General features: G+C 49.6%; 2 protein-coding genes across 3 annotated transcripts in view; one reads left to right on the top strand and one right to left on the bottom strand.

Moving 5' to 3' along the window:
- Tcof1 (treacle ribosome biogenesis factor 1) overlaps positions 1-6,301 on the top strand; it is a 33,291-nt gene extending 26,990 nt beyond the window's left edge. The window contains exons 20-26 of the mRNA NM_001395127.1: positions 664-886; positions 1,306-1,388; positions 1,968-2,151; positions 3,709-4,236; positions 5,077-5,171; positions 5,587-5,636; positions 5,873-6,301. Of these exons, the coding sequence (NP_001382056.1) occupies positions 664-886; positions 1,306-1,388; positions 1,968-2,151; positions 3,709-4,236; positions 5,077-5,171; positions 5,587-5,613 (1,140 nt within the window). The 3' untranslated portion in view covers positions 5,614-5,636; positions 5,873-6,301. The remainder of the gene's footprint in view (positions 1-663; positions 887-1,305; positions 1,389-1,967; positions 2,152-3,708; positions 4,237-5,076; positions 5,172-5,586; positions 5,637-5,872) is intronic.
- Positions 6,302-7,331: 1,030 nt separating this feature from the next.
- Cd74 (CD74 molecule) lies at positions 7,332-16,667 on the bottom strand. 2 transcript variants are annotated; one of them, XM_006254761.5, is made up of 9 exons: positions 16,360-16,667; positions 11,604-11,776; positions 11,348-11,427; positions 10,691-10,753; positions 9,887-9,979; positions 9,550-9,640; positions 8,471-8,662; positions 8,024-8,086; positions 7,332-7,796 (listed from the first exon to the last, which is right to left on the bottom strand). In XM_006254761.5, exons 1-9 carry the CDS (start codon positions 16,434-16,436, stop codon positions 7,786-7,788), a joined length of 843 nt encoding a protein of 280 aa, XP_006254823.1. In that variant the 5' UTR covers positions 16,437-16,667; the 3' UTR covers positions 7,332-7,785. The 2 variants fall into 2 exon arrangements, with proteins under 2 accessions (XP_006254823.1, NP_037201.1); NM_013069.2 differs by lacking the exon at positions 8,471-8,662 and having other exon boundaries at positions 16,360-16,532.
- Between the last annotated feature and the right edge of the window lie 8,293 nt (positions 16,668-24,960).

Raw genomic sequence — 24,960 nt, 5'->3', positions numbered from 1 at the left:
TGGGTAAGAGAGACTCTGCGTCTCTCCCGCTGATGCTGAAAGTTCTTTCTTAAAAAGCCAGTAGGCATGGGGGGATGGGGGGGGGGAGTTAGCTTAGGAGAGTGGGTAGCTCAGGTGTAAAGCACTTGCTGTGCAAGCATGAGGACCTGAGTTCATTCTCCCGTAACCACAGGGAAAGCCAGGCCCAGTGGCAGGAGTTTATAATCCCAATACTGGGGCGCATTAACCAGCCAGCCTAGCCTAATTGGTGAGGCCCGGTCACATTAAAAGACAGAAGGCTTCCCGACAACTCCTGAATTTTACTCACAGCTTCAACATGAGCCTGTGTGCTGGCCTGCCGGCATATGTGTGTGAGTCCCATCAGCCTTTAGGTACTTGTGTTTGAGGACCTGTGTGGACCATATTGACCCCACTCTCCTTCCACATTATGTGGCTGGGTTCTTTCTGCCCAACTCAGTGAAAGGCTAGCATGGTTGTGTGTCCAGCCACCAGCCCTTACTTTACCTCCCTGGGCTTCAGTGGGCTGGTACGTGATGAGGAGCTGTGGTTCTAGAACACAATGGGAAAAGTCATGGGAAGCCATGAGGTACTTCCCATGTGGAGCCTGGCCTGTCTCGTCCCTCTCACTGTAACTTCGCTTGTACTCTGTCTTTACCAAACTAGATCAGCAGTGCCATGGAAGCACTCCCCGTGACGCTTCCCCAGAGCACACCTGCCCAGTCCAAAACCACCAACAAGCTGGGGGACCCCAAACTTGCTGAGAAGCAGCAGCTTACCCCAGGCTACCCCAAAGCCCCCAGGAGCTCAGAGGACAGCAGTGACACCTCTTCAGAGAGCGAGGAGGATGCCAAGAGACCCCAGATGTCCAAGTCGTCCCAAAGGCTGGGTGAGGACTCCCGGAGGAGAGGGCAAGGGATGAGACAGCCTGGTAGAACTGTAGGCTCTGGGCTTGTTTATCCCCTGGGGTGACCACGATGTCACGGACTTCAAAGACCTGACTGCTGTGTGACAGCTGGCAGCTTCTTAGTATCAAGCTCCCGTTATTGAAGGCCCCAAGTCCGAGGACTATACAGGGGAAAGCAGAGAAGCGGGAGCCTCAGGAACCAGAAGGGGAAGTTATGCCATTCCCATGTGTCAGGCCAGGTGCTTCAGATAGCATGGGTGAAAACAGGAGGCTTCATACAGGAGGATGAGGAACATAGAGAGACCCAGGCCTCCAAGGCTTCCTGGGGGACTCTGCCGAGCCTGATTAACCAGGCAGCCAGGGACTCAACACTCAATAGGAAACCTCTGCTTCCACACTAGATCCAGACGCTTCCCAGAAGGAAACTGTGGTAGAGGAGACCCCTACAGAATCCAGCGACGACGAGATGGTGGCCCCCTCACAGGTAACACTTGCCTGAGTGAGGGCTGGAGCTTGGAGCTGCAGCTTTAGGCTTGAGCCACCCCTTGGATAGAATGTCTAGACTCCCATTGCCAGGGGCCTCGGTAAGGTCCTGCCAGTGGGTTTCCCCTAATCAATCGGATAGAGCCTCGCCCCGTGCTCTGGGGCCCAGGGGAGAGATCCAGATGGATTCTAAGACATGACCAGAGAAGACTACTTCTTAGTCTCTCTTAAGGCTCTTCCCTGTACAGGACAGGCTAGTGAGTTCCTCCTCTGTGGGAAGTGGGCGTGTGGGGGCCAGGTGCATGGGGAGGTCTGTCGGCTCGTGTGGCAAGCGCCTTTACCCGCTGAACCATCTTACCAGCCCAAGGTATTGATTTTCCATGATGGTAATAGTCCATTGGCAATGCAAAAGTCCCCTTTAATGCACCTTAGTGTGCGTTAACTCACGTAGTTTGGGAGGCCCACACCGATATTCCCTGTGGGCTCAGTGTGCCCCTCATACGCTTGATGCCCTTGAGCAGGCCTTGCCCCTGGAGTATGGCTAGGGGCGCACTGCGTCTTTCACACTGGACTTCTTCAGTCTCTCCTCTCAGGTTATGTGACTCCCGGCTTAACTGTGGCCAATTCCCAGCCTTCAAAAGCTACTCCTAGGCCAGACGCCAACCCCTTGGTTTCCTCTGCTCCAGCCACCAAAGATAACCCAGATGGCAAGCAGAAATCAAAATCCCAAGACTCCACTGCAGACACCACACTCCGTAAAACCGGTGAGTAGGGGACAGCAGGACATGGAGAGGCAAGGCTGGTCCCTGCTAGCCATCGGCAGCAACAGTGCCACCAACATTTGTCTGTGTCCCATCAGAGTCTCTCATGTTGGAGCCTCTGGGGTCCTCTGAGAGCTGGCAGTACCTCAAATGAGGCTGGCGCCCAGGCCTAGGTGGCCAGCTCTAGGCAGCCTGGGAGCAGGTATACCCACCCATTTGGAGTTACTTCTCTGGGCTTGTGGAGGAGGCCTTGGCCTCCATTTGTCTGTACTGACTTCTCAGTACTGGGTATAGGGACTCAGAATGACTCAGACTAAGCCAGCAGCCTTGTTTAGAGGATTCAGTACATAGAAGAGACCCTAGATGATGCACTGGCCTCCAGGGGCTGCTCTGACTCACTCTGCAGCCTTGACAACTCCTGACCACCTAGGCCCCTTTGTCTTAACCACACAAGGCAAGAGTAATGCCACCGTGCCTGGTCAAAAGCATAACATAAAGAAAATTGTCACATGACATTTGGAGGGACCCAGGGGAGGGGACTGTCAAGTGCCCACACCCCTGCCTTACATAACACCCCAATCCCACTCCCCACCCCACTCTGTCAGTTTCTCCTCCAGGCAAACACTGCTAGGGTTTAACCCCTGAGCCCAACATGTAAGCCTTCTGTGGCCTGGGAAGCTAGAAGGGGTGCCAGGCCAAAGCTCTGGGCCGGTGACTTCAGCGTCCCGGTGCTGGGTCAGGGGCGGAGTTGTTGCTCACTTTCTTCCCCAGTGTTCTTGTCTATGTGAGAGGCGGGTGCAAGCGACAAGGAGACGTTTTCGAGGGGGCTGTGGAAGGTTTTTTTTTACACGTGTAGTCAGCACACAATTATCAAAGGCAAGCAGAGGCGTAGAAAAATTCTAAACAAAGGCTGTACCAGAAGCCACTCTGGCAGGCAGTAAACCTGCTTAGTCAGCCACCGCATGCATACACAGCATACTCAGAGGTCCCCCAATCTGCCTCTTGCCCCAGCCTTGATGGACTAAGGTCCTACTGTGTGTCCACAGACAGGAGCTGAGCATTGGTCTATAGGACCTTCTCGTGTATTAGAATCCACATAGTTCACCATTGCGTGTCTAGCTTCTTGCTTTACAGTGGGAAACAGCTTGGCTGGTCAAAACCCTACACTAAATTGATAAAGGCAGTCCTAGAACAAGAGTCACTCGTGTCCCACCTGGTGTGTGTGTGTGTGTGTGTCTGTGTGTCTGTGTGTCTGTGTGTGTCTCTGTGTGTGTCTCTGTGTGTGTCTCTGTGTGTGTGTGTATGGTCTCATTAGCAGACTTCAGGCCCTCTCTTTAGCACTCTGGGGTCTCTGTCGATCCGCAGATGGAACTTGGGTAAGGCTTTTGCCTAAGCATAGGAGGTAGATGGAGCAGAGTGACCTGGACCTCAGTTTCCCACTTACGCAGTTGTAAAGTGTACACACACACACACACACACCCTGCCCCCAGTTCTCATATATTGTGCAAGTTTGTCCCTCAGCTTTTCAGACCTGTGACCACTAAGACCTGTGATCCACAGGTAGGAAAGAGGCCTCCTCAGGATCCACACCTCAGAAGCCCAAGAAGCCCAAGAAGAGCACCTTGAGCTCACCAGCCCCGGCACAGACACTGCCGAACAGCATCACCCAGCGCCTCCTGGAGCAGCCCTGGCCCCTGAGTGAGGCACAGGTGCAGGCCTCTGTGATGAAGGTCCTGACAGAACTGCTGGAGCAGGAAAGGCAGAAGGCCACCGAGGCCATCAAGGAGAGTGGAAAGAAGGGCCAGAAACGGAAACTATCAGGGGACCAGGTAGAAGCTGGGGCCCCAAAGAACAAGAAGAAGAAGCAGCAGCTTGCGGCTGGGACAAGTGCTGGTTCCCCAGAAAAGGCCTCCAGGACTTCCAAGGCAAAATCAAAACTAAACAAAGGGAGTGCTGGTGGCAAGGGGAAGGGGTCTCCTGTCCCCCAAGGAGCCAAGGAGAAGCCCGAAGGCAAGCTGGGGATAAAGCTTGAGAGTGGAGAGCAGAGTGACCCGAAGAGCAAGAAGGAAAAGAAGAAATCCAGTAAGAGTAAGTGACTGCTTCCGGTGCATGCGCTGTGGCCGTCTCTATCTTATTCCTTCCACAAGGGACAAGCGCCCAGGAAGTGCTTTGTCCAGAGTGGCAGGCATCCGGTGGCAAAGTAAATTATAGAGCTGGCCCTGCTCCCACAGCTCCTCACAGTGCCCAGCACTTAGCCTCGGGCTTTTGGAAAACAAACTCAACCCCAACTCCACAAGATGAGGAACAGGGAGCTCTCTGCTCCGGCCTGTCAGTAGCAGAGTCCACGGCCAGTCCCAGGGGTGTGCACTGTCCTGTGTACTTATCCAGAGCCCATCTTTACTCTAGGATTCAGTTCTTCAGTGAAAACACCCATTTGTTACCCTTCTGCCGGAACCTGCACTAGCGGGGCTTCCAAGTTGCCCTGGCAGAGTTCTGGTTCCATTTTCTAAATGGAAAACAGGCTCTGAGAAGGAAAGGCCGCCAGTGCTGGGCGGTCCCCTCTTCAGTCTTGGCTTGGACAGGGCCTCCCTGTGTAGCCTTGACCAGCCTGGAACTTAGTATGTAGAACAGGCTATCCTCGAACTTACAGAAATCCACCTGCCTCTGCCTCTCGGGTGCTGAGATTAAAAGGGCACACCACCATGCTATATATAGATATGTAGCTCAGTGGTAGAGAACTTGCATAGCTAGTATTGAGGCCAGTCTGTGTAGTCCACAGACAGGAAGAATGGAGCTAGGCACATGGACGGTATCCTGGCCCCATCAGGGCCTGCTTCCCTGTGGTGTAGGAGCTGGGAGCTGTCTTGGGCCTCCTGACAGCTGGCCCATCAAAATCTATTGCTCAGGAGGCTCACTTTCTTCCCTCAGAAAAAAAAGACAAGGAAAAAAAGGAAAAGAAAAAAGGAAAAAAGACCCCAGCCAAGGACTCTGCCTCACCGGTCCAGAAGAAGAAAAAGAAGAAGGTAGATTGTGTACCGGAGGGGTCTGGGTCAGGAATTTAAACTCTTCCCCTTCCAACACTGGGTCCACGCCACCTCTCCAGTCCCAGGTCCTAACGGACCATGTGAGGAAGAGCTGGGGACGGGTGGTGGGGGAGACCTCTGCAGGCAGCTTTCAGGTGAGAAAGTGCCTGACCTCCATGTCCTGGTCAGTGGGGAGCCCACTGAAGAAACAACTGTCTGCTTCATGGGATCAGAGACTGTTTAGCCAGGGCTGGTAGCAGCAGGTCTGGATCCTTACACTTACAGGAGTGTGGATCCTTAGAGAGCCCATGAGGTACCACCCCTGCCTCCAGGGAGCCCTGTCCTGGACCTGTGGGACAGCGGTGGTAAGGGGAACCCACAGAACTGATAGCTTATTGTCCTTCTCTCCCCACAGAAGAAGACAGCCGAGCCTGCTGTGTGAGGGCCAGGCAGCGCATAGAACAGGTACTTGACTGCGTCCAACCTTTCTGGGCAGCTAGGTAGGCCCAGTAGGAGGGAGTTGGAGAGAGACTCCCTTCCTCAGGTCTGGGACTGTAGATACCGCAGCAACATGCAAAGGGTCCACCCTGAACGAGTCTACTGGCTAAGGAGCTGGTGCCCCTCCCTTGGTTTTGTTCCCTTTTGTGGAGAAAAAGGGGTCAGGAAAGCTGACCAAAGCCTGGTTTGTTTTCTTCTCCTAGAGTCTTGGCAGAGCGTGACCATCCCCAGGCCTCTGACCTCTGGGCACTGTGAGTTGGGACTGGACTTTTTAATTTGCCCTCCCTCGGCAGAAGGTGATGGCTGGCGTTGCTGCTAGCCAAGCCAGTGAGCCTGCAGGGAAGCCGCAGTTCCAGGAGGAAGTGAGACAAGAACACGCCCCCTCTGAGTACTACATGAGATGTGTACAGTATATATATTTTTTTAAGTGACTTGCCTCTCCCCCTTCAAATCAACATGCGCAGAGGCCTCGGGACCTCCCTCCACATTATTCTGCAGACTCAGCAAGGTCCTGTGTGTGGTTCATCCCATACCCTGGATCCCTGACTTATCCTGAGGCCTTGTTCCATCAGTTTTTCCAACTGTTTTGTTTTTTTAAAAAAGAACTCAAAATAAAAGACTTTAAATATAAAGGTTTTCACTCCCCGTGAATCTGGGACTTGGACTGTTATTGACGACTTAGGACAGACAATATAGTGACCCTGGACACACACAGGCCAGCACTCAGGGTTCCTTCCTGACTGCATGCCAAGGCCCTAGGTCCTATGAGTAGGACAGTTTGCTCAGTGAAGCTTCCCAGGGAGGGAGCTGATACAGCGAGAGCTCCCTGAAGGAGATGGCCTCTAAGCAGTAAGAGGAACTGAAGGTGGGTCAGGTACCCGGTGGATGGCACAGGTGAGCAGGGGGCCTTTGGAAACTAGGAATTACGATGTGGGGTGGCGAACAGTGGTGGTTGGCATGGGAAGTGGGGAATTCCTCTATCCGGGGGACAGTTTTGGGCTGGCGATGGCAAGAAGTGAGCAGAGCTGAACTGTGTGTTGGGATAATTCACCTCAACAAGACAGTACAGAGGAGTGGGCTGGATGTCTTGGGGACCCTGTGCTCAGAGCCTTAGGACACACCACACCTGGCACGGACCCATTTACAAGCGTGGATCAAAGTGTGGGGTGCAGGTCTAGATCAGAATACAGAGAGCATCTCCTTGGCTCTGCTGACTCACTGAAGTCTTTTAAACTTAAAAATGGAACGACATCCTTAAGGCTCATTTCGGAGTCCTGGGTGGTAAGGGATCTGCTCCCTTTTCCAGTGACAATGGGCTGGGGCCGAGTAGCCTCGGGGCCTGCACAGACACCCAGCTGGTGGCAGCCCCCACTTGTGTCCATTCCTGACACCAGGCCCCTGTGTCCACTGCCATCTGTCATCACACTTACACGTCCTTAGTCCAGAAATGGAATTGGGGACATGAGGAATAGAGGGTGGGACGTGATGAGATGTGCTTTTAAAACTGAGCAAGAATCTGTTTCTTTCTGAATGTTAAGCAGACACCAAGTGTGTCTGAGGCCCAGCTTCCCAGGCCCCTCAGGCCCGTGTTCCTAGATGACTAGATTTAAGGTTGTCCTTGGCCTTAGTTGGATCCCAAATGAAGAGACAGAAGCAAGAATGTTCTACCTTCTACCTTTTATTGTCACGTGAACCATGGTCCTACAGGCTGCTGACAAGCTTGGCTGAGCAGGGATCCCAGGGGCGTCGGCAGGACATGAGGAAGGGTTGCTGGGAGGGCTTGGCCTCTTCCTTGAGAAGACAGCAAATGTATCCAGCCTAGATTAAGGGTAGGGCATCCCCTATCCCTGTCAGTGGGCCTAGATCTCAGAGCCCCACATTAAAGACTGCTAATGGGTCAGAAATGGGGGTCCCTTAGATGGGGGTAGGCAGCAAGGCCCTCCCTCCAGTGTTCTCATTCTGTTCCGGTTTCATTTGTTGTGTCCAGGGACGGTGAAGCAGATACCAGTCTCAAGCCCCAGGGTGCAGGAAGACGGGAAATGGGGTGTGATGTTAGGGAGTGTAAGAAGGGCTGAGGAGCAGGGGAGCTGCCGCCGTGCAGAGCTGGCTTCTGTCTTCACAAGAACACTGGGAAGGAAGAGAAACACAAGTTGATACATCTGGGTTATCAGTTTGTTGTCCCCACCTCCTCCCAATCTCTTAGAACTGTAGAGCAGTCAAGCCCTCCATTGTCCCTGCTTCCAGCCACCAGCCCATTCTGTAAAAACCACCCCGGTGATAGTGACGAGTAGCCCAGTGTCACACTGCACCACCAGAGTGTGTGTGGGGGTGACCCCCTCTGTGGGCCCGCTTACTTTGGCCCATATCCTGCTTGGTCACTCCCAGGCCAGAAGATGGGTCTTCCATGTCCAGTGGCTCTGCAAAGGAAGCATTAGGTTCATCTGATATCCTTACCCCGACACACACAGACACACACCATTGCCATTGTACCTAAAGGCCTCTTTCCCATTCGGGTATGGCCTTGAGCTTGGCAAAGGAGGAGCGGGGTACAGTGAGATGGGTGGGTCTGTGGGACTCCAGTGTAGGACAGCGTGCGGAGAACTCGAGGAGACAGAAGGACACACAGGAGTGCCCGTGTGGAGAAAGGGGCAGATGCGTGCGTGCATGACTGACAGTGGATGTTCCCAGGGCACAACCAACCCATGTCCTGACCCCATGTATACTGGGAGGGATCTTTGGACCCTCAGCCTTCCTAGAGTTTCCTAGTCCTTTAGGTCACTGACATAGTGGCCCCTGCTTACCACTGCAGTTATGGCGCCCGCGGCTCTTGGTGTGAGGGACCTCAGTGCCGTTGGGGAACACACACCAGCAGTAGCCAGTGCTCCCATGGCACTGGAGTGGCATATAGTTACCGTTCTCATCACACTTGGGACGGAACGCCCCCGGGTGGACATCAGGGATGTGGCTGACTTCTTCCTGGCACTTGGTCAATACTGAAGGCATGATGAAGACAGTGAGTGAGTGGGCTCTGGGCCAGGATCTGAGCAGAGCAGAGACCCACACACCACTGCCATGGGTTAAGCCTATCCAAGTTGCTTTCCTTATTGTGCCCATAGCATAGATGAGAAAACTGAGGCCCAAGTCTGAAACTTGTTAGATCCAAAAAGAGGAAAAGCAGAGCTATAGGCGTCTTTTGTCCCAGTGTGTAATTATTCTAGCACTTGGGTTTTGTTACTGCTTACAATTGCACCTGTGATTCTGGTTTTGGAAGGACAGTAATGGGGCCACTTCTGAGAATCTGACCTTTACTAGGATAACCCAAGTAGAAACGGGGGCTGCCATTTGTTGGAGACGCTAGAGAGGGAATTCAAACATTAGTTAGAAATTGAGATCGCATATAAGGTGTGTCTATATATTGGAGAAACTGAGGTCTAGGGCAATATGGACCTCTAGCCTTCCACTTGTGGGACACAGAAGCCTGGTGGGACAGGCTTGTCCAGCACTGAACAGCAACTTTGAGACAGCAGCAAGGTAAAGCCAAGGTATTCCCCAGTGCTTGATGTCCAAGCCTCCTAAATGCTGGCATTGCTGGTGAGATGAGAGGCGCCCAGGGCTCTGTCTGGACACGAACTGACACTGTGGCCCTCTGCCTCTTCATGTTTATGTACTGATGGGGGCATTCCTGCCTGGTCCGTTTTGAGTTGGTTTTGCTCCAAGACAGAGACTAGAGGCCTCTGTACTCTGGACATGTGTGTGAAAGAACAGACCCACAGACAAGATATAAAGGTTTCCAAACCTTGAAGGAACAGACAAGAAAAGAAAGCGTGAGCTGAGAGAATGGGACACTGCAACAGGCAGGCTGAAGTTCCCATCCTGGTACCTTTAGGTGGAGTCTGGGTGGGCTGCTTCTCCTCCAGGGAGTTCTTGCTCATTTCAAACAACAGCCACTGTTTCATCCAGCTCTCAAAGACCTAAGGAGAAGAGAGGTGGATGGTCAGGGTCAGGAGTCAACAGCCTACCCTTCCGGGCTCTACCCTGATTACAAACTTGGGGGAGTCCAGCTGCAGCCTCGGTGCCTCTTAAAGACCCACGGGGGTATCATGAATGTTAGAAGGCCCTCGGTAGCTTCCCGAGAACAGCTCCTCTGGCCCACCCTTTGCTTCGTTCTAGTCCTGAGGCTACTGTGGGAAGAGGCGATTCCAGCAGAGGCTGTTTACCTTCCAGTCCAGACCATTCATAGAGTTCTTAAGGTGCTTCAGATTCTCCGGGAAGCTCCCCTTCAGCTGTGGGTAGTTCACGGGTCCAGACTTCTGCAGAGTGGCAGGGCAAGGGAGGTTACAAAGAACACAGGATAGGTAAGGGGAAATGTGCACCCCATGTTCCCAGGCCTTCGTTCTGAGGCATGGATTTTACCCACACCAAGCCCAGACCCTGGCCTCAGTGTTGGAGAATAGGGGTGAGGGGCACCCAGCTATGGAGCTCCTGTCAGGGTCAGGAGCTGAAGCAGCACCTCCAGCTTTTTCCCTGTGACTGTGTCCTCTGCTGTCCTCACACGGCCAGCTGCCCTTCTCCTTATCACCTGGCCACTCGTCTATTAAAATTGTTCCCTGTTATAGACCAAGAGCCACGCACAGTCCTGGCCCAGAGCAGGCATGCGCAGTATTAATTTGGGAAGGAGAACATGGTATCATGGCCGAGTCACATCCAAGACTTGGACCTTAATTTTAACTCCTCAGAAGTGAGGCGGCTGGAACCTGGCCTAGAAATGCACACCTTTAATCCTAGCACTGGGAGGCAGAGGCAGGCAAATTGTGAGTTCAAGGCCAACCTGCTCCACAGCCAGTTCCAGGACTACACAGATTCTTATCTCAAAGGCGGGAGCAGCTGGACTATATGCAGCGTGAAGGACCACCTGTATTCCTTGGGCTGAGCATGTGTTGAGTTTACAGGGAGGCTAGCATGTGAGTGAGGGTCGGGGTCCCATGTGAACCAGGAGGCTGCCTGCTGGCCCTGATACTCACCGTAAGCAGGTGCATCACGTGGTCCTGGGTCATGTTGCCATACTTGGTAACATTCTTCACGGGCTGTGGTAAAAGAACGGGGTTACCGGGACTCCAAGGACTGGCAGCTAGAGTCTAGTAAGAGTCAGGTCCTTGCACTCACCAGCTCAGATCTGCCACCTCCTGACAGGGCAGCATCACCCCTCCTCACGCCCTTCCTGCCTCCATGTCCTCTTGCTTGCATATGTTATATGTTTATGTATATACATATATATGTTTAATAAAACTGTTCAGTCTGCATCATGCTACCTTGTGTATTTCTAGGGCTGACCATTTGGCACTGTCCAATTGATATGCTCTTCCCTGGATAGGGTACCATTAGGTAATTATTTATGAGTAACAGCATTATTGTTACCAAAGGCTTGGAGGAGGTGAGGGTCTATAGGACGCTAAGGAAGGTGAAGCACTTTGCAAGCTATGGAATTTGCCCTCTCCCAACCAGGGTAACCCCTAAGAGCTCTGGCCTCCATCACCTTTGGTAAGTCTCTCTGAGGTGGGCCCTGTTCCTCCCAAGCAGTTAGGACCTGGATTCCTTTACACTGTTCCTTTGGCCCCTTCCCTTTAGCCCCTGCCCTTGGCCCACACCAGATATTATTTCCTTCCTGCCGCCTTCCTTACCGCTTGGAGCATGTTATCCATGGACAGTGGGCGCATCAGCAAGGGAGTAGCCATGCGCATCGGGCTCACAGGTTTGGCAGCTGTGGGGCAAAGAGGACAGCATGAGTCCAGGTCCCAGGGAGTAGGGCACCCAGGGGTTAAGCTCTGAAACCCAGGGAAGGGGAGGAGAGGTTGGGGGTATCGGGGTATCGGGAGGGACTAAATAGAGAAATGAGGTCTGTGACGGCGAAGTGGTCAGGGCAGGTGGAGCACGCACATTTCGGAAGCTTCATGCGAAGGTTCTCCAGTTGCAGGTTCTGGGAGGTGACGGTCAGCTTGTCCAGGCGGCCCTGCTGCTGGTACAGGAAGTAAGCAGTGGTGGCCTGCCCAGCCAAGAGCAGAGCCACCAGGACAGAGACACTGGTGTACAGGACTCCACGGTTGCAATTGCTGTGGGGAGGGAGTAAGAGCTTGAATCAGAGTCGGAGGCTGACTGGAAGCGGGGACGTATGCCCACTCAGACTTAAGCCCTCCCAATACCCTGGCTATAGAGGTACATGTGAGGACATCCACTCCTGTTGACCCCAATGTATTTCCCAGGAAGAAATCAGATCCAGGGCCCAAGCTCAAGGGGAAAAATGAGCCAAATTCCTTGCCTCCTCTCGGTTTTGGTGTCCCATCTATGTATCGAGTTCCCTCTGTTAGCATTCTATCTAAGTTCCACCCCCACAATTACCTGGCATCAGCCAGGTATGCCTGACACTATAAAAGGGGCTGCTCGCCCCCTCCTTACTCTCTTGCTCCACCCCCACCTCCCTCTGCCCCTACTACTCTCTTAACTCCCCTCCCCATGCCCTGAATAAACTCTATTCTATACTATATCATTATGTGACTGGACCCTCAGGGGGAAGGGATGTGTCAGCATGGGGACCCACCAAGGAACCCCCTTCCTCCACACCTCCATAAAACATATCCCCCCTTTATCCTTTTACAAACACAAACATTGGTGCTGAAACCCAGGATACATCCTCTCTTTATCTTTTTATAAACACATCACCCTCTACTCTGGAGATCTGAGGAGCAGATCCCCCCTGGGAGGCAGGGAGGGGAATTTGATTTTGTTTGTTTTCCTTGGCAGAAAAAGGTAGGTGAATTTACTGTGTGGGAGGAAGAAGGGTTTTCATCCAGCTACGCCATCCCAATCCCTGCAGTGATGTCAGGTTTAAAGAGAAGAGGGAAGGAAGTGTGCTGGGGATGCCGCATATCTGAAAAGGAGAAGTGGGGCCTGGAGCAGCAACAGGCGCGCGCACACACACACACACACACACACACACACACACACACACACACACACACACTCCAGAGTCCCTCTGTCCCACAGTCTCTGGAAATCAGAACAGATCTTCACCAGTCTCCCAGTTCTCTCCTGTCTCACATGAGTAACCCTTAAACCAACAATGCTAAGATTTGGCTCTCTTCCAACATATGTGTGTGTGTGTGTGTGTGTGTGTGTGTGTGTGTGTGTGTGTGTGCGTGTGTGGCGTGTGTGTGAGTTTACATGTGCATGTGCATCTCCACGCATGTGTGGAGACCAGATGTCCATCTTATTTTTGAGGCTGGGTCTGTCACTGAACGTAGAGCTCAAAGATTCAGCGAGACTGCCTCAACACTAGGATCACAGATAGTTGATGGAGATTCAAACTGTGGGGGGTCACGCTTGTGTAGCCAGCACTTTACTAACTAAGGCACCCCCAACCCCCGCACAGTTTTCTTTTTTGAAACAAGATCTGCCTGTGGCCATAGAAGCATCTTGTAGTGATGAATTCAACAGCAACATAGATGCCTAGGCCTCTTGCTCCTGGGTGGCCAGACTTTCAGACTTCACTGAGTCCTTACAGTTTGGGGGCTCTGAGTAATGTTTGGGGGTGCATGCACACGTTGCGGTATGGAACATAAGGATCCTAACTGGGGACCCTGGGAGTTCCTGTCCAGTCTTCCCCCCATTTACCCCTTGGGTGGGAGGAACTGTCAGTGCTGTTGTTGAACACATCCCCTTTAAGATTCTAGTGTTTTCGTGAATGGAGTTAGGCACACCTGTACGACAGCTTAACAGGGGGAGTTGGTCTCCTGTCTTTCCACTGCCATATATTTACAACACAGCAAGAAACGCATCGTTAGATGCCAGCACCTTGATCTTGGAACTCTCAGCCTTCGTAACTATGGGAAATAAATTTCTAGATTTTTTTAATTATTTAAATGACCCAGTCTGTGGCTTTCTATTATAGTAACACAGACTCAGACTAAGACAAACTCCACTTGAAATCCTCATGATGAGCATGATGTGTTTGCATCTTGCCTATTCCAGCAACCAGGAAGTGTAATTTAGGACACGCCAGAAAACCTGTCTGCCTGGTAACTTATGATGTCACAGACACGGCTAATTTTCATTGGCTCTATGCTTGCCAACCCTCTGTATCTCCTAAGTCAAGGGCTGGAGAAAGAAGATCAGACAGAAGGGAGAATAAGTTCAATTTCTTGACCTTCTGAAGGAAGATGGAACCTGGGCTCAAGGTTGTCAGATTTATCTACTTTGGTGACTCATGGGACTCCTGAACCTCTCTACCACCCCATACTCAGATCTAGTCCCAGCTCTACCTGCTGCCACATGAGCTTGGGGAAGACAGGTCCTCCCCTTTCAAACTTCATTCTTTCGGAAGGCCAGTGGGCACAGGTTTGTATCGAAGATGAGAGCCGTAACTAGCGCCCTGGCTTGTCTAGCTCTGGGCTCGTGAGCAAGTCAACACTTCTGTGTGCGAAACAGGTTAGAGCTTAGAACGAGAGGTTGTTAAATAACAAAGGAGATGAAACTCTTGGCGCCTGCCACACCTAGCACACATTTTCTCTATCGCTAATACTGCTCTCAGGAGGCCACTAGCAATAACAGAGCTGCCCTACGGGAGGCTAGATGTCAAGTGTAGCATCATCTCTCCTTCCTCTTTTATTAAATTTATTGTTATTTTGTTTTTCTGAGATGGTCTCATGTAGGTGAGTCTGGCCTTGAACCCCTGATCCTCCCGCCTCCACCTCCCAAATGCTGGATTATAGGCATCCATAATCACATCCAGCCTCTTACTGCCTCTAGATTGGCTGGGTCTTGGTTCTGATTGAGTGCCAACTCTTGCCACCTCCTGGTTTTACTTCCTCTTTTGGACTTCCTCCTTGTGTTATTAAAAAAAAAAAAGTAATTGGCCAAAGTCAGAAACCAATCAGAGCTATCAGGAAGCATGACACATATGTTGCCAGGCAGAAGTGTTCACAAAAGTGCCCCAAATCAAACCTGTAGGGAATGGCCTGAGAGCTTAAGGCCTGGTCAGTTTTAGAAGCAGTAACTGAAGTAAAGTGGAGATTCTCATGGATTTGATGAGGAGGCATTGTCTCTGAACACAACCCCGACAGAGGGGCCTGAGATCAGAGAGCCCACCTCCTCGCTCCACAAATGAGGCCTATACAGGACCCAGACAGGACTCAGACTGGTCCTGGTTCAAGTGCTATATCCAAAACTCACCAGCTGAGATAACCTAGAAGTTACTTACCAGAAATTCCTTATGTGTCATAATGCCAACCATGGTGACACACATCTTTCATCTCAACACTCACGAGGCAGAGGTAAGCAAGTTTCTGCTAGTTCAAGGCCAGCCCAGTGGCCAACTGTGAGTTCCAACCCAGTTACATATTAAAACCAGTCTTTTTTTTTTTAAAAAAAAAAAAGGCAGAGGCAGGAGGAGATAATAAAATGTCCAACTCCTAGCTACAGTAACTCTAAGGATTAAGATAGAGTCTATAGTTTTCTTATCATTACCCTGATGATCAACATTGTCTGAGGACCGGTGGAAAGGACCCAATAGACCGACTGCTCTCATTGCCATTGCTGTTAAGCAGTGGGACCCAGAAAGAGGCTGTGGTTTTATTGTGGTCACCCATGGCAGCAGTAAAAGTTGCCTTAGAATTCTCCCCATCACTCTAATAATCCACATCTGATTACCTTCTTTCCAGAACGCCATTCCTGGGCAATCTCCCAGAGTCTCTTTCAAACTCCTTTCTGCCTGGAAACTGCTGACGTCACATCTGGTTTTAGTTCCCCATAGACAAGCAAAAAGGCAGCTTGGGGTTTGGGGGAGCAGGACAAGAGGGAAGGGGAATTCTAACCCTGCTTGTTTTTTTGGGGGGTGGGGTTGGGAGCATAAGGCTGAGGTTATTTAGGGGCTGGGAGAGGAGCCAGGAGATATCTGGATTTCCCTACACACACAGAAAGGCTCATCCTGTCTCAGGTGTGAACTCAGGTATGGTGAGGCTCTGCTCATCTGGGCTCATACACGTCTTCTAGCGATAAAAAGAAGACTATAAGTAATTACTTCTACTCCCCTCAGAAGTGGTTTCTGAGACCATTGGCATTGGAAAAATTAGCATTTTCCAAATTAGAGACCAGGAAAGCAAACAGACTTATTGAGGAAAAGGGAGACCAAATCCAAGGGAGGAACACTATGGTCTTAAATCTTCTGACTTAAAGTCATGGCCTGGCTTCCGAGAACCTGTGAAGCCCCTTACATCGTGAAACTCTGGGGAGTGAATCCAGGGTTCTCTTAACACAAGTCCTGAACGAGGCCCTGGGTTCACAGAGGGGAAGACAATGCACTCCGCAGGTTGTATAGAGGACGGGGGTGGGGGAGGACAGACGCAGGGGTGTCCAAGATTACTCAGAGCCAAGTGTGGTAAAGCATGCCTTTGATCCCAGCTCTTGGGAGGCAGAAGCTGGCAGTTCAAGGCCAGCCTAGTCTACATAGTGAGTTTCACTATATAGAATTCCAGGGCTGTATAGATAAACCCTGTCTCAAAAGAAAAAAAAAATGCACTCAGAAAGTCAGCACTCGAGGCCACTCAAGGTAACCTTCCTGCAACTCAGCTCTGTGTCCCTTCCCAGGCCTGCATTCTGTGCCCTCCAGAATTAAAGGCTCTCTGCTAGATCTCACACATACCTTTCTGGGGCTCTAGCACGCTGGCCCAGGATGGGCAGCTGCTCATGGTTAGAGATGAGGTCGCGCTGGTCATCCATGACTCTAGCCTCTAGCTTTTCCCCCAAGTGCTGCTGGTGCTGCTGCTGCTGCTGCTGCTGCTGCTGCTGCTGTGTATCTGGGACCCTTGAGCCCCGGGATCACCTCTTGAAGCTGATACTGGGAGGAATCTGATTCGTCCACAGCAGGTCACTCCGCCCACGTTGCTAATGTGGAACTGAAAGCCACAAGTCTGGAAATACCCCACTCACTCAAAGCTGCCCTCCCTGAGCAGGATGAAGGGGGAGTTCCCCAAACAGGTAGAAAGGTCTGCATGATCCCATTGGCTGGCCAGGGCCCTCATCACTTGTTTCTAGGCAGACCTCTGGATTCATAAGGCTCTCTGGATGTTTCTAGAAACAGGCGATTTCCCAGGCAGGAAATCATTTTGAAGCGGAAAGTGCCTTTGTCTACCCCTTCCCTCCCCCTTCTGCTCCTTGTCCATGCTTAAATGAAGGAAGAAAGGGGGCCTAGATAAGTCCCCCTCTCTCTGGTCTGCAAGTCATCTCCAAATTGGAGATGCAGGTTAGACTTGGTGTCCTCTCTGCTCCTATCTACACAGTGTCCATGTGTGAAGGCTCTCGTGCTGACCCCGCCATCACTGTGCTGGTGGGACACTGTGATCAAACCATAACTGGTGATGTTTTACATGATCTTTACAGTGTCTCAGAGGAGTGTGCCCTCTCCCGTGTTTCAAGTGGAGACTGTGATGTGTGCCCAGGTGCATACACGCAAACAGGGATGGATGGAGCCCAGATTCTTAGCCATTCTCTTCTACTTCCCAGGGCTCAGACTGTGTGGTGTCAGTGTGACAGAGACAGGAAATAGAGGCTGGAAAAGGGAGCCGTGGAGATTTAACTGTACTGACAAGGTTTCATCACCCACATCTGTGCCTACACTGTGGCCCAGCAAGAAAGATCTTCAGTCTCTGCTCTTGGTCTCTGACAAAAGAACCACTAAGACCTTGGGATCTAGAGTGGCAAGGGCATTTTGTTGTTGTTTTAGAGAGGGTCTCATGTAACCCAGGCTGGCCTCAAACTCACTAAGTAGCTAAGGATGGCTCTGAACTTCTGATCTTCCCCCCCTCCACCTCCTGAGTGCACCACCACACCAAGTTTATGTAATGCTGGGGACCGTGAAGTAGAATAAGGTAGAAAAGGCCAATTATTATTGTTATTAGTATTATATATTAATTTATTGAATTATTTGGTGATTTATTTAAAGTGCTGCTTATACTTCCTATTTGCCCCCTAACAACCTGCTGACTGCCAAGTTCACTTCTGTAAAATCTTTCTTGCTTGCTTGCCCACCCCACCTTGTGATTCAAAAGCATAAACTTAGAGCCAGGTGGTGGTGCTTTAATCCCAGGAGAATCTATGTAGTTCAAGGCCAGCCTGGTCTACAGAACAAGTTTCAGGACAGCCAGGACTACACAGAGAAACCCTGTCTTTGTGTAACCAAAAGAGCATAAAATGAGAGAACATAAACTGGACCCACTATCAAAAGCTTTGAGGAGCTGTCCTCGCTTCGGTTCACGGTGACATCATCTCTTTTCCACTGGTGACATCATCTCTCTTCTACTGGTGACATCATCTCTCCTCTACTGGTAACATCATCTCTCTTCCACTCTCATTGGTGTCAGAGTGCTTATTTCACAAAGATCCCTACAACAATTAAACCCAGGGCTTCTTTCATGATGTGATAGACAAATACTTTATCAACTGATCTACATCCCCCAGCCCAGAGGATATTTTTATATGTTAATTAGGGTGGAGGTTTTCTGCCAGAATGACCAACCATTTGACAAGAGGATAAGGACTTGAACTTTTTTGGGGAAAGAGATGAAGATGAATCATAATCACATTAGCAAATAACTTTTTTTTCTTTTTTTTTTTTCCGGAGCTGGGGACCGAACCCAGGGCCTTGCACTTGCTAGGCAAGCGCTCTACCACTGAGCCAAATCCCCAACCCCACATTAGCAAATAACTTAATCATATTTTCATAAGCAGAACGTTTATAAAAACCCCAGTGGACACGGTCTCAGGCAACACTACAACAGAAGTTCCTGTGCCAGGGGACTATTTCACATTCCTCAGGTCATTTACTTCTTACCTCTGCATCTGGCTCTTTTAGGATAAGGCGGTAAATAGAGTGTTTCCCTGAGTGCCCATTTTACCCTCCGAGATGGTTTGAATAAGAATGGCCTGTGCCCAGAGACTCATATATTTGGAAGCTTAGGCACCAGAGAGTGGAACTGTTTGAGAAGGATTAGGAGGTGTGACTTTGTTGGGAGTAGGTGTTCACTGGGTGTGGGCTTTGAAGTTTCAAAGGTCCACCTCGGGTCCATTCTCTGTCTCTCTGTCTCTGTCTCTCTGTCTCTCTCTGCCTGCTGTCTTCAGATTAAGATGCTCTCAGCTACTGCTTCAGCTACTGCTCCAGCACCATCACTGTCTGCTTCCTGCCATGATGATCATAGACCAACCCTCTAAAGTTGTAAGCAAGCCCACAATTAAATGCTCTCCTTATAAGAGTTTTCTTGATCGTGATGTTTCTTCCATAGCAATTGAACAGTAATCAAGACACAGTTTGAGCCGAGCAGTGATTGCTTGTGCCTTTAGTCGCAGCACTCGGGAGGCAGAAGCAGGCTAACCTGGTCGATAGAGTGAGTTCTAGGATACAGGGATACACAGATAAACCCTGTCTTAAAACAACAACAGCAAGGACAACAACAGATGCAGTTTGAATCTAAATTGTTTCCCTTAGGCTTTTGTTTGGGTCCCTAGCTTGTGATACTACCCTGAAGGCTATGGAACCTTTAGAAATTGGAGTCTGTCTGGCAGTAGTAGGACACTAGGGGGTGGGCCCCTAATTGTGCCCGCTCTCTCTGCTTCCGAATCCAGTGTCAGTAAGCACTGCCTCCCAATTTCACTGCCATGGCTGAGCCACTGTGTCTCAGTTTCTTTGACCATCAGCCAAAATAAATCTTCCCTTACACAAATACTTTCTGTTGGTTGTCTAGTCACAGTGACCCAAAAGCGACTAATTCAGCCCTCCCTCCTATAAAGCAGCCTGACCCCTGACACAGAAAGGCACAAGCCCATCCTGACTTTAAGTATCCATCTTCCCCTGTGGCAGAATACCAGAAGTTAGGCCTTCTTCCTCCAGGGCACTGACAGAAGGAAGCTTCTTTGGAGATCATGACCATCACAGGAGAAAACATTTAAAGAATCTGGAACTGTTCTCCAGTAAGAAAACCCAGCTGGATAACCCTAAGCAGGCCCTCACTGACCAAGCCAAGTCCTACTCATGGGCCACACCTTCCACTTCAGAAAGCCAAAGTTCACAAGGCATCTAAAGGAATACGCACTACCATTAAAGAGAGCGTGCAAAAACAGTCAAGTTGAGAAAGCACAAGGAAGAAACAGGCTCGCTAACCTTCTAGTGCTGTAAAGTGTTGTGGTTTGTCCTGGAATTATCTGTATTTTGATGCTAATCCCACTACCCCATGGATGGTTGCCTAGCCCCACACTCAGGACTCAGGTGACTTCACCAGAACCTTCTCCCCATTTATGTAAAATACAGGTGAGGGGCAGGTACAGGATAGAAGGAGGCCTGTCATTGTACGAGAAGGAAGGATGGACGGGAGAGAAGTTTAAAGGAAGAGGAGGAGGAGGAGGAGATTGGAACGGAAAGAGGAGAGACAGGAGCCACAGAGGGGGTAGTCATGTCAGAGAGAAAATGAAAGCTGACTTAAAGATTCCACTCTGTGTATTTACAGGTTGTTATTAATGTTCTTAAGGGGTGGATGTGTACAGGGCTTTGTATGCTTAGGTGGGCAATTATATCTTATCAATTGGGTCAAAGGTTATTGTGTTGTGTGGTTTTTCCTGTGGAGAATTGAGTTTGGAAGAGTGTGTGGCAGCAGAGGGCTGCCACGGAGTTGGAATGTGTGTTTCTAGCATGGAAATCTGCCTTGGGAACTAGATAGGTAGAGAGATTGCTGCCAGGCTCAGAGAGAGGCCTTCGGCAGTGTGATATGGGATGGAGCAGAGCGGGTGAGAGGCTTTGCTGACTGAGATTAAGATATCCGGGTGAGAGGCTTTGCTGACTGAGATTAAGATATCCGGGGCTGGGGATTTAGCTCAGTGGTAGAGTGCTTACCTAGGAAGCGCTAAGGCCCTGGGTTCGGTCCCCAGCTCCGAAAAAAAGAACCAAAAAAAAAAAAAAAAAAAAAAAAAAGATATCCAGCAGATATCTTGGGGCGCTGAGGTGCTGGACCTAGTGGGGGATAAAAGAATGTTTTTTTTATTTTTTATATTTTCACAACAACAGTAAAGGATGGAGCTGTGTCTAGGGTCACTAGAGGGTGCAAACAAGCGTGACTGTGTTGAAGAATTAAGAAGAACTCTTGAAAAATTAAAAATAGAAGCGAGGCATGGTGACACACACCTTTAGTCCCAGCACTCCAGAGACAGAGGCAGGCAGATCTCTGAAGTTGAGGCCATTCTGGTCTACAGAGAGAGTTTCAGGGCAGCTAAAGCTGCACAGGTACACAGAGACGCCTGCCTTAAAAAAAAAAAAGAAAGGATGTGGATGTGGGTGGCAAGATGTCTCAGTGGTTAAGAGCACTTGCTGCTTTCCCAGAAAATCTAGGTTCAAATTCCCTGCACCTACATAATGGCTCACAAGTCACAAGTACTGGTAACCACAACTCTGTAATTCCAGTCCCTGGGGATTTGACACCCTCTGTGACACCTTCTTCTGGTCTCTGGAGCACCACGCATGTGCATGATTCATAGACAGACATGCAGACAAAACATCCTTATACATAAAGGAAATGAATAAAGCTTTTTTTGAAAGGCATGCATTAATCAATAATCATGGATTTCCCCCACAATTTCCAAGAAAGTGGTTGAGGAAAAAAATATCAGAAGGAGGGGTTGGGGATTTAGCTCAGTGGCAGAGTGCTTGCCTAGCAAGCGCAAGGCCCTGAGTTAGGTCCCCAGCTCTGAAAAAGAGAAAAGAAAAAAAATATATCAGAAGGAAAATATTAAGAAAATAACTTAATTACCAATCTAGAAAGGCCAACAGTCATATGCCAGAGTTCTAAAAACAGAGAACAGAGAAAATAGAGGGGAATAAATTACCAGTGACCTAAGTCAACACAATTCCCAGAAGTCAAGAACTTAAATTTCCAAACTGAGAGGACCCAGCAAGTACCAAGAACAAAATAAAAAAAATTAATGATTTTATAGCTGGGTGGTGGTAGCACACGCCTTTGATCTCAGCACTCCAGAGGCAGAAGCAGGCAGGTCTCTGAGTTCAAGGCCAGCCTGGTCTACAGAGAAAGTTTCAGGACAGCCAGGGCTACACAAGAGAAACCCTGTCTTGAAAAAAACAAAATAATAATAATAATAATAATAATAATAATAATAATAATAATAATAATAAATAATTTCACACAAAGGCATGAAGCTCCAGAAAAATAAAAACTAAGAATATTCTGTGAGTTTTCCAAAAGATAAAATAAAGTATACACAAAGATTCGACATTGAAATGCCTATTTGACTCTGGAAACACAGATAATGGAATAAGGCCTTCAAAATCCTATGGGAAAAATAATTTCCATTCTAAAATCTTCATGGACAGACATCATCACAGAGTGTATGTGAGCTTCCCAATACTGTGGCAAGTGCCTGATGAAAGTAAGTTCAGAAAGTGGTGACAGGGCTGGAGAGACAGCTCAGTGGTTAAGAGTACTGCCTGCTCTTCCAAAGGACCTAGGTTCAAAATTCCCAGCACCCACAGCTCCCAGCTGTAATTCCGGTTTTAGGGGTCCAGACTCCTCATTCAGACATATGCACAGGCAAACAGCAACTCCCATAAAGAGTTAGTGATTAATCTTGTCACTTTGATGGAACTTAGAGTCACCATGGAATTCCAGCACTCAGAGGGCAGAGGCAGGTGAATCTGAGTTCAAGGCCAGCCTGGTCTACAGAGTGAGTTCCAGGACAGGCAGGGGTAGACAGAGAAACCCTGTTGGGGGTGCAGGAGGACAAAAACAAAGAAACAAAAAGCTATCCAGAAAAGCCCTGTCTACAGTGTAAAAAAAAAAAAATCAGGAGAAGACAGTATCTGAAAGTTATTCACACACACAGAAGCGAATTACTGAAAACAGGTGCTGAAGTCTGGAGATTTTATGAAAAGGACTGAGAGGGTCTGTTGTTGTTCTCACAGAAAACCTTAGCCTTATAGAAATATTTTATCCTTTTCCTTTGTTTGGTTTTCTGTTTTTTGAAACAAGGTTCCTCTGTGTGGCGTTGGCAGTCCTGGAACTCACTATGGAGACTAGTCTGGCCTCCCATTTACAGAGCTCCCCCTGCCTCTGCCTCCCAAGTGCTGGGATTAAAGGTGTGGTCCACCACTACGGAATTAAACTAGGTAAACTTTGATACAAAGTAAAACTAAATTTAAAACGAAGACAAAATGTATCAAAATCAATAGAGTCTGAGCGATCGTGGTAAAATGGTGCACAAACTCTTCTTCCTGGGAAGGAACTTTGACCCCCTTTCCATGAGTCTTTCAGGAGGTTGGGTCCCAGCTCCCAGGGTGGGCTGGACAATAATCCTCCCCAAGACTTCTAACAGGACCAGAGGTCACAGCACCCCAGACATCAAACAAACTCATTGCAGAGCAAGGTATCCCTGCTTCAGGACTCCTGCCTACGTAGGAGGAAGGCAGTTACCAGAGGCAGGAAGGGTTGACTATCACGCCCTCATGGGGAGGTAAAGTCGAATCCAGTTCTCCAATGTTGTAGGAAAGCCTCTGACTCAGAAAGGGGAAAGGAGTTGACTCCTGTCACACAGCAGGATCCATAGAGCAGGAACTGGCCCCCACAGTGTGTCGGTGGGAAGCACAAAGGCGCTCTGTCAGAGTCCCCAAGTCACAGCCAGAACTGGGCTGGTCAAGAGAAAATGCAGCACCCTGCAGCATCTATTTTCCCCACAGACCCTCAAATGCTCAAGCTCCTGGGTCTCATCAAAAGGACTATGGACCAACTTGAAAGGCCACCTGCCAGCCACATAAAGAACCATGCCATACCCCAGAAGAATAATTTGCCTGCTTCTGTGGACAGAGTTAAGGCTCCATCTAGTTGACTAGGAAAAAGCTTTATGGAGACAAGGCAGGAGAGGAAAAGGCAGACCGTGAGGATCTACTGGAGCTCAGCTACCTCAGTGTTTGTCCGCATTTCACCCCAGTGCCCCATGACTAGCCAACATGCTGGCACATGCCTGTAATTCCAGAATTCAGGAGATAGAAGCAGAAGGGGCGGAAGTTCAAAGTCACCAGGTGTGGGAGCACAAGCCTTTAAATCCTGGTACTGGAGAGGCAAAGGCAGGTGGATCTCTGAGTTCAAGGCCAGCCTGGTCTACAGAGGGAATTCCAAGACAGCCAGGGCCAGACAGAGAAACCTGCCTCAAAGAAACCAAAAACACAGAAGAAGAGGAAGAGGAAGAGGAAGAGGAAGAGGACGAGGAAGAGGACAAGATTAAAGCCATCTTCAGCTAAACAACAATTTGTAAAGATTTATTTATTTAATGTATATGAGTGCAGTGTATCTCTCTTCAGACACCAGAAGAGGACATTGAATCCCGTTACAGATGGTCGTGAGCCACCATGTGGTTGCTGGGAATTGAACTCAGGACCTCTGGAAGAGCAGTCAGTGCTCTTAACCGCTGAGCCATCTCTCCAGCCCCAAATAACAACTTTTAAATTTTAATTTTTTAAAGCAAGGTCTTCCTACATGGTCCTGGATGACCTGGAACTCTGTGTAGACCACACTAGCCATAGACTCATAGAAAGCTGCCTGTCTCTCTCTCCTCAGCGCTGGGATTAAAGATGTGCTACTCTGCCCACGTCAGAGTTATACTGATATGTGAGATGGTACTCTGACACAGCATAGGCTGAAGATGTGTGTTTTAATCCTCAGAGAAACTCTAGTAACCGTGAGGTTTTGTTTTGGCGTGAAACAGCCTCAGCTCCATCATTTTATAGATACAGGGTTTGGAGCAGGATAGTCAACCCCTCTGTGCCTTGGTTTCCCTACCTGTAAAGCAGTCATGCTAAGACCTGTCTCACTGGGCTGCTGCACAGGTTAAACACACACGTGTCTGACATGGAGAAAGTATGCCCTAAGACTTAGTCTGCTCAGCGATGCAATTTTCTTCTGGCAGATTTATTCAGTCTGACGGCAAAACCTGACATAATATTTGGCACCGCTCAATGGAGTGAGAGGGGACCTTCCTCTTCCTCTCTGAACCTTCCTAGAGTCTGGTCCTGTGCTCTTCTCTCACCCATACAATAGTTTGAATGTCTTCCTGAGATTCCTGCCTTCCCCAAGTGCATCTGGGCACTTGGGCTCCTGGAAGTATGACTTCCCTCCAGTTTACTTGGGTGGGTTCATCAGCTGGCGTGTCCTATGACCCCCTCCACACACGCGCGCGCGCGCGCACACACACACACACA

This window comes from Rattus norvegicus, chromosome 18 (genome assembly GCF_036323735.1).
Source record: "Rattus norvegicus strain BN/NHsdMcwi chromosome 18, GRCr8, whole genome shotgun sequence".
Lineage (NCBI taxonomy): Eukaryota > Metazoa > Chordata > Mammalia > Rodentia > Muridae > Rattus > Rattus norvegicus.
This window is presented reverse-complemented; position numbering and strand designations above follow the sequence as displayed.